Source organism: Syzygium oleosum, unplaced genomic scaffold (assembly GCF_021117445.2).
Source record: "Syzygium oleosum isolate NSW1041296 unplaced genomic scaffold, Sole_v2.1 Sole_v2.08, whole genome shotgun sequence".
NCBI classification, from domain to species: Eukaryota; Viridiplantae; Streptophyta; class Magnoliopsida; order Myrtales; family Myrtaceae; genus Syzygium; species Syzygium oleosum.
Genome location: NW_026607492.1, coordinates 620,349 through 636,272, shown reverse-complemented (window position 1 = coordinate 636,272; position 15,924 = coordinate 620,349). Strand labels below are relative to the sequence as shown.

General features: G+C 41.3%; 2 protein-coding genes across 2 annotated transcripts; one reads left to right on the top strand and one right to left on the bottom strand.

The window, feature by feature from the left end:
* Window positions 1-71: 71 nt before the first annotated feature.
* Window positions 72-3,642, bottom strand: LOC115672913 (U-box domain-containing protein 15-like). Its single transcript, XM_030594910.2, has 4 exons — window positions 2,829-3,642; window positions 2,626-2,742; window positions 1,955-2,377; window positions 72-1,677 (listed from the first exon to the last, which is right to left on the bottom strand). The coding sequence occupies exons 1-4, from the start codon at window positions 3,204-3,206 to the stop codon at window positions 622-624; spliced, it is 1,974 nt and encodes a 657-aa protein (XP_030450770.2). The 5' UTR covers window positions 3,207-3,642; the 3' UTR covers window positions 72-621.
* A 4,678-nt stretch (window positions 3,643-8,320) lies between these two features.
* On the top strand, window positions 8,321-13,694 carry LOC115672797 (uncharacterized). The gene is made up of 10 exons (XM_030594751.2): window positions 8,321-8,488; window positions 8,602-8,660; window positions 8,804-8,844; window positions 9,579-9,610; window positions 10,059-10,087; window positions 11,156-11,192; window positions 11,499-11,555; window positions 12,505-12,581; window positions 12,885-12,958; window positions 13,446-13,694. The coding sequence occupies exons 1-10, from the start codon at window positions 8,405-8,407 to the stop codon at window positions 13,463-13,465; spliced, it is 510 nt and encodes a 169-aa protein (XP_030450611.1). The 5' UTR covers window positions 8,321-8,404; the 3' UTR covers window positions 13,466-13,694.
* Window positions 13,695-15,924: the final 2,230 nt, after the last annotated feature.

Here is a 15,924-nt window from a genome sequence, read left to right as displayed (position 1 = left end):
ATAGTTTGAATTTTTAGCAATTGAAAAATATATATATAAAAAAAAAAAACACTTTGAACACATATGAAACATGGGCAAGAGCACTAGTATTTATGTGAGATTTACGGCGGGTATTTTGATGAAGTGAGATGTGAAATACGCAGTTGGCCTATTTAAAAATCAATGAAACAAAGCTACAAGAAATGCTCGAATTGTAAGACGAGTCCAAAGAATCACTTCCAAATCGTCTGTCACAGCAATTGAAGCAGCAAACTGTCTGGTGAGACTTTATCTTTGAAAGACTGCATCGTGTTGCTCCTTTGAGCAAACTCCATATGCAGCTTTTGGAGGGCGGCTGGCTAGAACTCTTGCACGCCTCACCTTCATCTGCTCGAGACATATGAAAATGGCATGTCCTGCAGATCCATCAAGGTCGCAGTCTCAGCAGATAGAACTTCTCTCGCTGCGCATTCAACTCGAACTGAAACCTCATGGCCGCGTGTGTTTACAAGAAGATGAACAGGATTCACTATTTGGGTACTCGCCTCTTTGTCCATAGGACCACACAGACATGGAGTCGCCGACGAGAGCTCGAACTGCGTGACCGGGAGTCGAAAGGAAGCCGCGCATTCTCGCGGCGTCTCAGGGGATGTGCTCACACTTGCTCATGTGCTGCAGCAGAGAATTGGCTTTTCTCTGGGCTCTGTTAGTCCCATTTCGGGTGATCTCCACCAAATGTTCGTATACTCCGTACTGAAGTGAGGTCAACACGAAGGACGAGTTGTGCAGCCCCAGCACCAGCAGCACTGATGTTGCACACTCCTTGTTCTTGGGTGTCCCGTTCTTGATGATCTCCACCAGTGTCTTGATGAAAGATAGCTGACCCATCTCGCTTCGCCCCTTGGGGTGCGACCCAAGAAGCAACAAGATCGAGAGCGCCTCGTCAATCATTCCCAAATTCTTGTCCTCGAGCCAATCGAGCAACGGCGGTATGACGCCCGCCTTGATGGCCCTGGACTTATTTGCTTGGAGCAAGGACAAGTTGAAAAGCGCGGTCGCCGCGTCCTTCTTACCTCGAACTGTTCCGTTTTTCAAAAGCTCCACTAACGGAGGAATTCCATTCGCGGAGCCCACAAGCACCTTGTTTTCATCGAGCATCGATATGCTAAACAAGGCTGCCGCAGAATTCTCCCTCGCCTCATCCGTTCCATTCTGCAGTACGTCAATTATAGCGGGAACAGCGCCTTCTCGGGCAATTACTCTCTTGTTCGTGTCATTGAGGGACAAGTTCAGGAGTGCAGTCACGGCGTGTTCTTGGATTTTAGAGTCTGGAAATGACAAGAGCTGAACTAGCGGTGTGATTCCTCCGACGTTGGCTATCAGGATTCTGTTATCGGGATTTACCTTGGAGAGAGCCCGGAGCTTCAGAATCGCGTCCCTTCGCGCATCCGGCTGAGAAGAGGACAGATCTTGTACAAGGCAAGATACTTGCTTCATGAGTTCACTCGAAGAGCCGTTGGAACCGACGGACATAGCCTTTCTGGGGAGCTCGAAGTCATTGTTCTCGCACCATTGGAGAATAAGGTTGCGGAGGGCGTAATTGGGCACCATCAATAAGTGATCCAAGATCTGTCCGGTCTTTGGGCACGTCCGATGATTCGAATCCAGCCACTTCTGTATGCTCTCTCTTTCGTAGGTCTTACATAGACAAAAAAGGATGTCTCAGCTTGCGAATCAATTTCATGAGCTACTTAAATCCATGCTCTGAATTGCCAACTGTTGTATGAACATCAATGTCTAGAAAAATTTGCAGAGGATTGAGTTTTAACTATCTTGCAATGCGTGCTGAGGCTAGAAGATGAAGCATGATGCTTCACTTAAAACATGTCTTTTAGCCTCACGGTTTCTCAGTTGAACTACTTGTTATTGAGTTCTGCAAGAATGCATGTGTTTTGGCGGTGGTTGGAGGAATTACCTGTCCAGTGGCGACGATAACAGGATCCGTCATTATCTCTAGCGCAATCGGGCATAAGAATTCATGAGGAACGGAGAAGGACGGCAACTTTTCCAGAGTCCTCGAGGAAAAAGAACAATCTGGCGCATTTGGCTCCTCGTACCCCGCGATCCGTTTGAACTTACCAAATAAGCCTGTTATTTGCCGGATGTTCTGCGCATCTTTTCCGAATCGCTTCACGAGTTTCGTGATAGCAGCTGTTTCTGCTTTCAGATCGCACAAGGTCCATAGTTCCAATTTGTTCGCAAGGCGTTGTAGGATGGCATTGTCCACATTCCGGCCGTCCTTCTCGGATAGTACCACCATCAGATCCATCGCCAACTCCATGTCCTGCGTGTCCCTCCTCTTTCGAGCCCTTTTGAGTTGCATCCGCATTAGCTCAACCTTCATATACATAAGAACATCAGTATGTCAGCGAACGATCGATGGAACAATAGACAAAATTCATCTAAAATAACAAATTTGGCTTCATAAGGGCCATATATTGTTCGTCGTGAAATCGCATACTGAGCTTTGAGCTCAAGAATTCACTCAGTCAGTTGTATTCCACTTGATTCTGCGAAACTGGACCCGTGAACTTCCTCTGAAGGAGACTGCATTGTCATTAAACTAAAGAGTCTGTGCAAACTTACTTGTTCCTGGACTTCAACTGAGACCCCGAGCTCATCGTAAGGCATATCATCCAAGGCCTCATTTAACTTATCGTAAACAGCATGGAATCTACTCATGACTGCCTCGTTCTCCAACACCTGCATATTCGATGGAAACCCGATTCAGAAGATCGAAAACGAGTAACCCAAATGAGCACACACACAGCTAGGTAACAGTAGCAAACCAGATAAATCTTGCTTCCACAGTGACATTGCTTCAACAACTTGTCAGCCGCAACCACCGCTTGCCTCAGACGATCCAGAGTAGCGCCCAATGCATCGCCGGGGAAGTTTGCGGCGTGGCGGGTCTCTCCGATCTCTTCCAAAAGCGGGACCAGCAGCCTCAACCTCCTCGCCAGATTCAGGCACTCCTTCTTCTGCGTCTTCCTGTACCCGCCATAGGACCCGGCCTTCTCGATCACTCCGATCAAGTCCTCGAGGACACTGTCGACGCCGCCGCTGCCGCTTCCGAGACCGTCCACATCACCGCACGACGAGCTCGGCGAGCCGGAGACCGAGCTCTCCCTCGCTCCTCCCTCCACGATCACCACCCGCCTCTCCATCTCCCCACACCAGGCGGACTCTTCACCCAAAAGGGTCCCAAGCTCGCTCGCTCGCTCCTCCGGGAAGATGAACAGTTCTTCCCCTTAGAAAAGGGCAAAACGAGAGCGACTAAGACCGAGAGGGCGTTACAGTTACAGTTGCACGACGATGGCGGAACGGGACATTGTTAAAGGGGGCCTGTTCACGTAAAGGGCACGTCCAAGACTTTGACTCCGAACGCGTCCCAACATCTACGGGACCATGATCTCTTCTCTCCCTCCTCTTCCCAAGCTCTTCGAGTCGGGTCCAGAACATCAGATGATTATCTTGAGAGGAAGAAGATGGAAGAGAGGATTTCGAAAATCGGTTAAGTCAGGTTACGTGGGGGCGGCTCACGCGGTTCTTTGACATGGGCGACGCGCATTCGCACGCCAACTCTCGCGCCGCGCGACAGTTCCTCGGTGCTGTACTGTACGTATCAATTATCATGGCACGTTGGACCCCACACGAGCTCTCTGTTTTCGGGCAATTTGGTGGGTCCCAAACAGTATTCTCTTTGTCGTTTTCCTTTTTTTTTTTTTCTCTTTTTTCGGTATCTATTTTTGGTTGTGTCTGTCTTGACGTGCGTGGGACACGGGAAATGTAGGGGGTGGAGCCTTTTGTTTGATCCTCGGTGATGAGGCAATTTGATTGATCAATCGATGGTATTTACTTTTGGGCAAATTTCTTTCCTCTTTCTTTTTTGCAAAATATTTCAAGAGTGCACGCACGAGATCATGTCGAAATTACCCGTCACGCAATTCGATTATAACGCGACTAGATTAATTGGAGGAACTATCCAAAACGTAGCCCGCACTCCAATCGACTCCCGCCGGATCACTGGTGACCAGAGTGAAGTCGGGGCGATCGGGTAAGCGAGTCAAATGAAAAACCAAAAAACTAAAAAGCGCGTACGAGACCGTGTCAAAATCTCCCAAGACGCAATTTGAATATAATGTGACTAAATTAAAATGGAGGAACTATCCAAAACGTAGTCCATATTCCAATTGACTCCCACCGGATCACTGGTGACCAGAGTGAAGTCCGGGGGCAACTCCGCGCTCGAGTCAAACGATGCTATTCAAAGTCCATCTAGACCTTGGCATGGGCTAAAGATGCACGTTCAATGTTCTTACCCCCAAAGTCTAGTGCGCCTCTCTCTTCACCGCCTCCTCTGGGGGCCACCAAGCAGAAAGAAAGCTTGCGACTTTAACGAGAGATTGGATAAAAAATGGCTGACAGCTAATGTTGTTTTGCTAGCTCAGTTTCTTTGTGCCTTGGGTTTTGGTTGGTGCACCATGACCCCACAACGTCTCTCTAATCCTCCCCTCCCTTCATCGTCCATGAAAAGAGAGATGGTAACATTTTGTTTGGTCTTGCAAAAGGTCTAAAGTCCCATTCATGCGCTTTGTATCGCCATCAAAGTCATCGTGATGAATTCGTCATTTTCCCACCCCCCCATGTGGAAAGAAAAAAAAAGGGGTGCGAATATCTTAGTGGATAAAGTAGAGAGCAAAAGAAAAGAAGGGCCAAAATGGACTAATCGGATCTTATGTCGGATCCAAAGGCGGGAATGATGTCGCCGTCCCTCGAGCCGTTTAAGACCGCGGGACGGGTTTTTTGGATATATTGAAGGGTTCATCAACGACCATGACGCTACAACGAAAGATTTTGAAGTTCCTCCCTACCCTTCTATTTTCGAACTCCATCGAAAAGAGAACGATGCTAACTATTTTGTTTGGTCTTGCAAAAGGTCTAAAGTCCATTCATGGGCTTTGTATCGCCATCAAAGTCATCGTGATTTAATCGTTATCGTCATTTCGCGCACCCCCGCATAATTTAAATAGGAAAAAAATTAAAATCTACTTCTTAAGTAGATAAAGTAGATAGACAATATTAAGTTTTTTTTTTTTTTTTACCCTCTTGTGGGTTAACTAAAAGAAGGGCCAAAATGGACTAATCGGATCTTATGTCGGATCCAGAAGGCATTATGACTACTAAGTAATAAGATGTCGCCGTCCCTACGACAACTAATATTAAGATCGCGGGATTGGTTTTCATGGCGGAAATATATGACTCGCGGTCGAAGTGCACTGGGAAACTAGATAGGTCGAAATTCGCCAGCCAATCGATACATGCGTTATGCTTCCTAATTCCATGAATGCGGTGATAGATTTTATTTGTGTGATCCGTACGTACGAATCACAATGGAATTGGAGATTCTGAAATGGCTCTCTCTACTTCTTCGTGACTATTGTACATGGTGAATTTCATTGCGTATATATAAAAGTGATAATATAATCAACTATTTATACGTACATTGAGATTTCAAAAAGAATTTCCTTTTTCTTGGAAAAACTCTTTATTTTATTAAAAAATGAAAATACCCATCCCATTAAAATTTAGTGCAGTCATTGCCAAAAAGTCTATTTTACTATGGTGACTTGTTGGACGGGGTATCGTTGTTTTAAACTCAATGATGCTTGGCCCAGTAAAAGGCAAAAAGATAAAAAGAGATTACTTGGTGGTGGAGGTTGAATTTCAAGTAGGCTTGCGTCCTAATCAAGCGATTCCCTTGATTAGTTAGTATTCATGCTAAGATTAGATGGACACAATATATTTTTCTTCATTTTTACTCTACCATGTACAGCCTGATTTATGGTGCTGAGTGTGAAAATCATTCTGGCCAATCTATCATGTTATTACCTACTTCCCAACATGTGTTGCTCCTCTCTCTTTTTTGCTTTTGTTACTAGAGCACTTATGTATAATTTTTTTAGCAGAGAGAACATGAAATCCGGATTTTATTGTAATAAAAAGACATCATATTCTTTGTTGACTCGGAAATTAGATCGAGACGAAATGATATTATGAAATATAGGTAATAGTGTAATTAAGAAAACTCGCGGCCCGATTAAACTTTGTCGTGGAAAATTGAGGTACTAGATCGATCAATTTCAAAATGTAGGGATCAAATTGTACATTTTGCAATAGTTTAGGGACTTGCGGTGCATTTTTTCTCATTTGATCAAAACAAAAGGGTTATATTGAATATTTAGGGATAGTTTAATTATCACATTGGACGAATCAAAAGTCCAATCACAACATCTCGTATATGACCCGATAGTGTCATTTTCCCTTCTTGTTACTAGAGCACTTGTGTATAATTTTGTAATAGAGGGAGCACAAAGGCCACACATCAGACCCGATGTAACAACATCAATGCTTGCCACTTTATAAATTGCATTAGGGAAATTAGTGGAGGCCCAAAACTTAGAGAGAGCTCAAATGTGGACAGAGGCTCAAAGGCTATTAATAGTGAACCCGATATTAGATGGGCCGGTCCGGCCCGGCCCAACTGATGTCACATGTTCATTCTAAGAAGTCCTCCTTTTGGCTAAGACATGATCTAAGAGCGCGTTTGGTTCAGCATTTTGAAAGCCTCTCGGGAGTGATGATGTATTTGTAATGACTTCAAATATAAGAGCAATGGCTTTTGCTAGTTTGTGTTTTGCTAATATGTCTGTGCCATCTTGTTCTCTGCTGTTTCAGCTTTTTCAAAAGAGACCTCTTAATTGGCAATTTCCGTGTTCACTGTTAAATGAATTCAGGCTTAAACTTTCGATTGCCAGACAAAAAGTTGCTTATGTATCCATTTTTCTTTCACTCTCTAAGAAAAGGCGATCTCAAATCTCATTGTATGGGACAATGAGCGAGCGACATTGACGATTAATATGTGTTTGATTGATAAACCAGCCTCTGTTACGTTTCCGCTAGCAGCTAGAATGTCCTCTAATCCTTTCTTTTGGTCTTGCTTCAATGGTTTTGCTGTGTAGCATCCCCACTCGAGGATAACACGCAAGCTTTGTTACCATGTTTATTGCGATGAAAGTATTCCGTTTTTTTAATCGAGAAAGAGATCACCTTTGATGTGAATTTTTTTCATTTGAACTCTTTAGCAAAAATTTACACGATATCTTTAACGGTGTTGTCCATATTTAAATTTAAAAAGTTGCCGCAATAAAAATTAAAAAGCTTAAATTAATCATCTAAACGGGCTTTTCAAATACGTTTCTACCGAACGGCATTTGTTTCAAAGTTGCTTCTCAAAGCACAATTACCAAGCAGTCTTTGCTTTTCCTCAAAACCCTTTAAGCTAAATTGCTTTGTATTTCCCCAAAGCCCATTGCAAATGATGAACCAAACGCATCCTAAATGTGAGCTTACCATCAATAACTTTGCAAGTGGTCTATAGAAAAATGGGGAAAAAAAAGAAACATCACATGCAAAACGTCCCATGTTTCTTAGTAACGAATCACATCGAACGAGACAAAACTTGAATTAGTCGTGAATCACTGAAAGAATATCTCAATTTCATGCCCAATGGCACCCATCCTTCTTGGGTCGATCCATTCGGAATATCGGTCAACGCTTGGAAATCACAACTCGCTGCAACTAGGACCAAATTTAACTTGAAATTGGCACGATTTGACATGCCGCTATCTATATTTTTCGCATGGAAATTTATATCTCATTCGATAATTTTCAAGATAACACAAATGATTGACGTGGCTGCGACATAAATTAGTGGGTGAAAGATATTCTAATTCTATATTTTTGGTGCCTCATGTATCATTTGGACAAGGGATAATGACACGAATGGCCCCTAAACTTTATTCCAACGCGTAATATCGTCTCTAAATTTTTAATTTGTTCAAGGTGGTCCCCTAACTTTTGATTTATGTTCAATCTGGACCTTAAACTATATAAAAATATTCGATATTATCCTTGTATTTGAATTAATGAAATGACAATATTGAACATTTTCATATAATCTATAAACTAAAATGAACGTATAACAAAAGTTCAGAAACTACATTGAACAAAAGTTCATGGGCGGCGTTGTATATTGAACTAAAATTCACGGATCACATCAAATAAATTAAAAGTTCATGAATCATATTACGTATTGAGATAAAATTTAAGAATTATTTGTGTTATTTTCTATCGAGAAAAATAATTTAGGACGAGGGTGTCATCTCGTACGGAGCAGGTGATGGTTGAGCTTAATACCTAGCGCGTTGATTATTTTTTTTTGTAAATATTTTTCTTGCCAGACCAGGAGGAGCGTCGATCGGGGAGGCGATTCGCTGCAGTTCTGGAGCTCCCGAGGTCGAAGATGGAGAACAAGGCGATACTCAAGGAGTGGTTCGAGCGAGTCGACTCGGACAAAACCGGCAGCATCACCGCCGTCCAGCTCAAGGTTCTCTTCTCCTGACCCTCCCTTAAGTCAAACTGGAAATGATCGAATGGCCTCCGCTTTCCTCCGTCGCCGACGGCGTTTGATTTTTGGCTCCCTTCCTCTGTTGTGATCAGCGAGCGCTCGCGGTTGGGAACCTCGAATTGTCCATCTCGGTCGTGGAGCAGATGATCAGGTCCCCTCGAATCTTCGCTCTCCGACTAGCTCTTCTTTCCCCTCGTGTTGTGCGTGTCCGTCGGTTTTGTGCGTGTCGATTGGAGTGGAAGGTGATCGGAAGCGACCGCCGGATGTTGATTTTTGGCTCCTTTGTTTGGGCAGGATGTATGATTTCGACAGGAATGGGACGATGAGCTTCGAAGGCAAGTGGATGCTGCCCCCTGCTGTTGATTGTCTTGTTGTCGATGCTCTTTACATTTTTTTCGTACGTTGCGTGGTGTGTCTAATGTTAAGGAGTACCGAGGTGTTTGTGCGCGTAGAATTGACAATGTACACTGGTGCACATGCCGAGAAAAGCTGGTCCGGGCTGTGTTGGTTGTTTTCGCTGATTTTTGTCGTAGAGGTGCATGCTTCTGCAACCTTAGTCAAAGTGCTCGGTAGCCGTAGCTTAGTCTGGAACTGGTATGCTCCTCTCCACCCGCGCTGCGACTCGCGCTCACGGGAACTTTCCGTTCCCGTGCACCGGAAGGTCGGCGGGAGTTTTTGTGTCCTTTCGAGGATTATGCTGAAGTTGATTGGAGTTTGCCTAAAGCTTGCTTGCTACGATAGTTAGAAATTGAAGCACGAACGCGACTTTCACAGGACCTAGGCTCTGATGTCCTCTAATTTGGAGGAATGGTTCTTGCTCTGGGGAACCGGGGGAACGGATTCTCAGGGTCTAGAAATAGAAGATTCCAATGTGAGCTGGTACAAAGTCTTGGGGTTGCAATCAAGTGAAAATCATCTGTCCGTCTGTTAGTTATCTTTGGACACAAATATTTGCAGATTCAGATTAGTTTGAATTGATATTATCTCGATAAATATTTTTGTTTTTCAAAATAGTATAATCCGAAGATGTTTGATATTTGATTTCTCTGTATTTCTTTTTTTTGCACAGAATTTGTTGCTCTCAACAAGTTCCTTTTGAAGGTTAGTATTCTGGTGTTTGATGCCTTTATTGTATTATTTTTTGCGGTTGATGAAACAAGAGAAACGTTGCATAGCAAATGACTTCTAGAATAGTTTCCCTCCATGCAAGATTCTCCCCATCTTGTACCAGAGCACTGACGCACCTTGCATGTGAGTTTTGAAGATATAATAAACTTCGGTTTCCATGAATCTGTTTCCCTTCAACTTTTTTCGAAGCAACTGAAGCAATTGGGGGTGTCATTTGCAATTCCTTTTCCAATGGTTCTTCTCTTTCATGAATCATGACTATATATTAGTAGCAAAAGATCCCAAAAAAGCCTCTAACAATCTTTGCCCTCACCTTTAAGGAATCTCATGTATTACTTGCTCAATAAAATTGTATACAGAAGCATTTTGAAGGACCTGCCTTCTAAGGATTTTAGGAACTAATTTCTTCTGATGTATGCAGGTTCAACATGCCTTCTCAGACCATGAGAGGTGAGTCAACAGTTTATGTTGCAGAGGCTGATTGGTCCCATCCATGGTTCTAGTAGACACATGCACAATTGCATGATTTCCTTGACAGAGTTGTTCTTTTCCCCTTTTTTTCTTGAGTGGGTCTTTTTCCCACTTAAACAAGTCCACAGGCAAAAGTATAAATAACAGTATGATTAGGTATGGATATCAAGGTTGGGTTTGATATTGCTTGTCCTGTAAGTTGTAGAATGCTTGGAGAAGTGAATAATTGGATGTAGAGTCAGGTCCTTTGGGCATATTGCTTGCTCTTGTTTGACAATCTCAAAATCTGCTATCAATGCAACATTTAGCTGATGCATGATGCAAGTTTGACATTATATTTCACTAATTAATCTTTTCATTCAACGATGCCACGATGGCTAGCATGCCTAGAAGGTTGATTTTCCACATTGGATTTTGTGATACTTGTGCTGATCCCTCAGGCAAGTGATTGTTTCCTACAAGTTGCTTGTTGTTGAGCCACAGATGTGATTATTTATCATCTTTGACAACATGGATCATGTGTTAATCAACTTAATATAATCCTACTTGGGAAAGAAAAATCAGTCCTTCTGGGATCTTATATTAGCTATCCTAAAAGCGCCACTCCTCGACAAAAATGGGAGGGATTTTTGTAATCACACTAAATGCATACCTCAGGGCAGCTCACTTTCACCCGTTCTGATGAACATCTTTCTTCACCAGCTAGATCTAAAAAAGAAATTCTTTTTTGGAAAGAGAAAAAAAGCATATGATATTTAAGGTGCGCAGATGATATTCATTTTTCAATAAAAAAGCAGCATTGATTCATAACGGGTAAACCAAAGCTTGAAGAAATTCTTTAATGTGGTTTTGAATGAACCCCAACTCAAGGCAACCTCACTCGAGCTTAGTCGAGAAAAGAATAAGCCCCGTGCTATCTCAATTAAAGTGGCACCCTGAAGATTCTAGCCCCTTTCCTTTCATGTCTATTTATTTGGACTGGTTCTTCAAGTACTTCTTTGTTCAGACAATACCAACCAATTGTTTCTTGTTTTTCCATTGCTACAGGGGTCGTGGATATCTTGTCCCTGACGATGTATATGAGGTAAATGATGCTGCTTCCTATCACTTTAAAGTAGTGGATTTTCTGTAAATCGTGGAGTCATCTCTGTCACCAAGATTTCAGTTCACTTAGTTTATCGTCTTCCTTTGACTTTTGAAACTGAACTGGTATAACCCATTGATGACCTGATTGTCTATTATCAGTCGTGCTTTGGGGCATTCATTCTGTCAATCTTTAAAGATGTACAAAGGACATATATGATGGTCTTTCCATTGATTTTAGGACATTTGTGATGGTTGTTCGCAATTTTTATTCCCTTCCTACCTCAAGTCATTAGTTTTATTGCAGGCCCTGGTGAAAATTGGGTTCTCACTTGACTCTCCATCATTTTACAGTGTCTGTGAGGTAACATATATTTCCTATTGTGCATGCAAGATCCGAAAAGATTTTATGGTAATGAACTTTGTTGCATGATCATAGTGATGAGTGGTGGATGTCCCTACTATTTTTGACCCAGGACAGTGAAGTATAAGCTATCTTTTACCTCCGAGGATTATAGCTATTGGATATTTAACGGAACCTGTATTGGATATTTATTAGAAACGGAATCTGAATCGCAAGGTTTCTGTGGACATTTTATCCATAATTTATTTGTGAAGAGAGGTATACTTGTGTAAAGAGTCATAGAGGCACAAAACCGCTTTCCAGTCAGATTGATAATACAATAAGTAGTTCAATTCCTCTGCCATGGCAAACATTTGCTGTCCAATGCTATTGAAGTTAACTAGGCTATTAGGCTCCATTCATTTTCCTAAAAATACGCCTGTATTGCTTACAAAAATAAATGAACGAAAAATATTTTAATTGTCCACAAAAATGTTTAGACATAAATTATTATCGATATTGAAAATATTTTCCATTGACTAATTATTTAAAGCGATACAAGTGATCATTTTTAGAAAAATATTCTCTAAATCATTCATTTTTCGCAAAACAAATGGAGCCTTATAGTTCATAGATTTTACATGCTTCTCTTGTGAAACTATCTCTCAAACTTTAGGCTACGGTGAATATTTTCTTGTTTTCATTCTAGTTACAGTCTGAGATTCACTTTACTTATGTAGACAGCCCAACCGTGATTATTCCAATTATTAGTTTGCCTTGTATGGTTTTCTCAAAATAACATCAGAGAACGTTTGGAGAATTGATGGATGTGATTTTTCTTTCTAATGAAGATCATTTTTCTAGCTCAAGGCAAACGAATGTTGAGATTGTCATTTAGTACCTTAAGTTCTATAATTGCTAGTGGCAGGTGCTATGTAATTATTGACACTCTTTTTGCTTCATTATGAAGAGCTTCGATCAGAAGAAGAACGGAAGGTTTCGGCTAGACGATTTCATGTCTCTTTGTATTTTTGTTCAGTCTGCAAGGTAAGTGTTCCTCCAGTCAAAAAGTACATGATGTTGCTTCTTTCAAGAATGTAAATACAACGGTATAAGAAGGAATAGTTCCAATGTGTGGAAATTTGAGTGCTTTGCTTACATGTCTCACCGGTCATGTTAATAGAATTGTGCATGCTTGTTATTGTGATTTGGAAAAAATTCTTCATATGATGTGAACAGAACCAGTATTGGTGCAGGAGGTTATTGCAGTGATGTGATTATTCTGGTGTACCCTATCTACTTCATCTCCACACTTGGTTAAACGGCTGACCTCGATTTTGCCTGTTGCAGGAATCTTTTTAGTTCTTTTGATACGGCTAAGCAGGGGAGGGTTACTCTTGACTTCAACCAATTTGTCTATTGCAGTAAGTACTTCTGTTGGACAAATACCTTGTATTCAACTTGTCTGAAACAACCATTCGAGAAACACATTCTTTCAGTCTTCTTTTATTTCGTCTTCTTTTGTCCTGAAAATCTCATAATGTTGACTCTAAATGGGTAGAATTGATGCTTGACTTCTCCAAGTTCATCCAATTTCCAAGCATAGAATGATGGTTCTTTAAATTTGTGTGTGTTCACTCAAGCATTAGTCATGCTTACCTGTTTTTCTAATCCATATGTGTGCGGACATGTCTCATCTAACACCCTATCTAATACAAAGAAATAGGTGAAGGGAATTGAATTATATTTAGTCCCTTCGGATTCGACTAGCAATGATGTTGAGAAAGGGAGAAGATAGACGGGTTCCATAAAAATTCATCAGATGGGCTTAGTTTGAGGAACAGATGTTTTGAATTTTGTCGCCTAGCGAACTAATGAGAAAGTTCTGATGATGTTCATGTGACTGTACAGCTGCCAATTGTCGGATATGAAGTCAACTCACATGATGTCACTGCAACTGCAAAAGCTGCCTGACAAATTATGTATATACAGACTCAACGACATTATTGGTGAATGAGGATAAAGGCATGTGTGTACTTTGAAGACTTGTCTTTTTTTCGTATATCATACTATAGTTGTAGATTCTTTCATGTTCACGCAGCATCTAGATTGTTTCCAAGGGGAAATCGCTCATCCTTTATTGATGCATATTATTAATAATTCTTTCGTGTTCGAAGCATATTACTGTGGATGCAACTTGTTGATACGATATGCTCAAGAACGAGATGTCACTTAGATCGGAAATGTGTGCGTGTGTGGGGATGAACGGTCAATGCATGTAAAAATTGCTGGAGACATTCTTTTGTTTCGCAGGTTCAATCCTCCAAACCAAGAAGTGTGTGGAACCTAATGCGATTGCTCTTTCTGTGTCTTTAGAAAAGCGTTTCATGTGTTGGCTAAGTGATTGACATGGTGTAACCAACTAATTTAATTGCCTGCAATGTAGATTACAATCACATTTTTATTTCGAAATTTTTCCAAAACAATGCATCTCTTATTAACCTATTTCTTCTCATGTCGCTATGCCGTGCATTGCTACATGAGATATTACATTTCTCATGAACTTGTCTCTTCCCATGAACTTGTGTATATCTTTTTAGCAATGTGTAATTGAAAGGGTTGACTATGCAATAGCAATGTTGATGCGAGTACGTCAGTGTATAGTTTTCTATCTCTATAGCCTGAGCTTGTTTTGTTCAGAAAAATTTAGTGACCGATTTCGGTTATGCAGATAGAAAGTACTCTTGATATTTCCACCATTCCACACTTTTTTATCTTTAGAACGATGTTTGGCTTTCTCCTGAGCAGGATTTGCATGACCCGGTGATTTCCTATGAGGTTCGCTAGTCACTTGCGCGTTTTCCTGATACAAACATCCGCGTGCATTTGAAGTTTCAATTACATTTCACAGCATAAGCTTGGAGCTACATGATTTCCCAGATCATTAAGTGCGAAGATGCCATCGTTAAAAAGGGAACCCTCGAGGCATAATACGTGCTACATAACTTAAATATCTTTGCGGTAAAGTCTGAGATGCATGAATTTCACGTTAAAGTCGTGTTAGTTGTTTGTAATTTCATATTAAGGCTCCCTTCATTTCTTGAAAAACATTTTCCATAATTTCCCATAATTTCCGGTGTTCGGGGGCGGAAAATATTTTCCGGTCAATAGAAAAGTTCCTTTGAAAACTGAGGAAAAGGAAAGGAAATCATTTTCTAATCTTCCCGTCCTCTCCTCTTCCCATCGTTCCCATTGTCCTCTCCTCTTCCCATCGATGGATCTCCAGAGACACTCCTCGTCCATTGCTGCCTCGCGCTTCGTCTGCTCCTCCTCCGCTGTTGCCTTGCGCGTCCTCTCGTCACTTGTCTCGTCCCATGGCCAGCGAGCTCGAGCCTAGCCTCGCCTCACCAAATCCGGCAATGCTCGGTGGAGCTCGAGACTGGCGAGGCCTTGCCTCGCCTCGCCTCGCCAGATCCGACGATGGTCGGCTAAGCTTGAGGCCGAGCCTTGCCAAATCTAGCGAGGCGAGGCCTAGCCTTGCTCGCTCGAGGTCGGTCGCCGGCCTTGGGCAAGTGAGGTCGAGCCTCGCCTGTGGCCGGAAACCGGCAAAGGAAGAAAGAAAGGGAAATAAAAAAGAGAAGAAAAGAAAAGAAATATTAAAATACAAAATAAAAAATTATTAAAAATAATGCATGAAGAAAAATGTTTTTCATATCGAACTGGAGAAATCGAGACTTTTTCAGATTTCAATCGAATATTGAAAAATTGTGTCATTTTCCATAAAAATAGCTTCCTGGAAAATATTTTCCAGAAACGCAGGGCGTGCATGGAATCCATTCTGGAGCAGAAATTCTGCTCCAGAATGCATTCCGGAACAGAAATGCGTTTGTTAAAAAATTTCCGGAATACATTCTGGAGCAATTTTTGCATTCTGGAATAAAAATGCGTTTGTTAAAAATACTTAATTCCAGAATGCATTTTTTATTCTAGAATGAGTTTTGGGCAAGAAAAAGAGAAGCTATTTTTTGTAACTTCTCTTTTTCCAGAATGTATTCTCCCTCTTTTCTCTCTTTTTCGTGGCCTTTACAGCACATTTTGAGATCTCACTAATTTTTTTTTTCAGAAAATGCATAAAAATTGAACAATTCCAAAAAAATTCATAAAAATTTCCAGAAAATAAAAAAAGTTAGATTTCGGGAAAATAGGAAATCTGGTGAATTTTTTTCCAAAAAATATATAAAAAATCAATAATTTCGAAACTTCACAGAATGGTTTAGAAGCCACCCTTGAGTGAAATTTAAATTTTGTTAGGTGTCCAAAAAAATCAAAAAATCAAAAATTTCAAAACTTCACATAATGATTTAGAATCTTTGTAGCCCCACTTTGAGTG

Excerpts from the sequence above, each read along its gene's own strand:
- LOC115672913 (XM_030594910.2), bottom strand. The coding sequence starts at position 3,206 with ATGGAGAGGCGGGTGGTGATCGTGGAGGGAGGAGCGAGGGAGAGCTCG. Across the intron at positions 2,743-2,828 it reads GTGGAAGCAAGATTTATCTG|GTGTTGGAGAACGAGGCAGT; the intron begins GTTTGCTACTGT and ends TCGAATATGCAG. Across the intron at positions 1,678-1,954 it reads TTATCGTCGCCACTGGACAG|ACCTACGAAAGAGAGAGCAT; the intron begins GTAATTCCTCCA and ends TGTCTATGTAAG.
- LOC115672797 (XM_030594751.2), top strand. The coding sequence starts at position 8,405 with ATGGAGAACAAGGCGATACTCAAGGAGTGGTTCGAGCGAGTCGACTCG. Across the intron at positions 8,661-8,803 it reads GTCGTGGAGCAGATGATCAG|GATGTATGATTTCGACAGGA; the intron begins GTCCCCTCGAAT and ends TTGTTTGGGCAG. Across the intron at positions 9,611-10,058 it reads TCAACAAGTTCCTTTTGAAG|GTTCAACATGCCTTCTCAGA; the intron begins GTTAGTATTCTG and ends TGATGTATGCAG.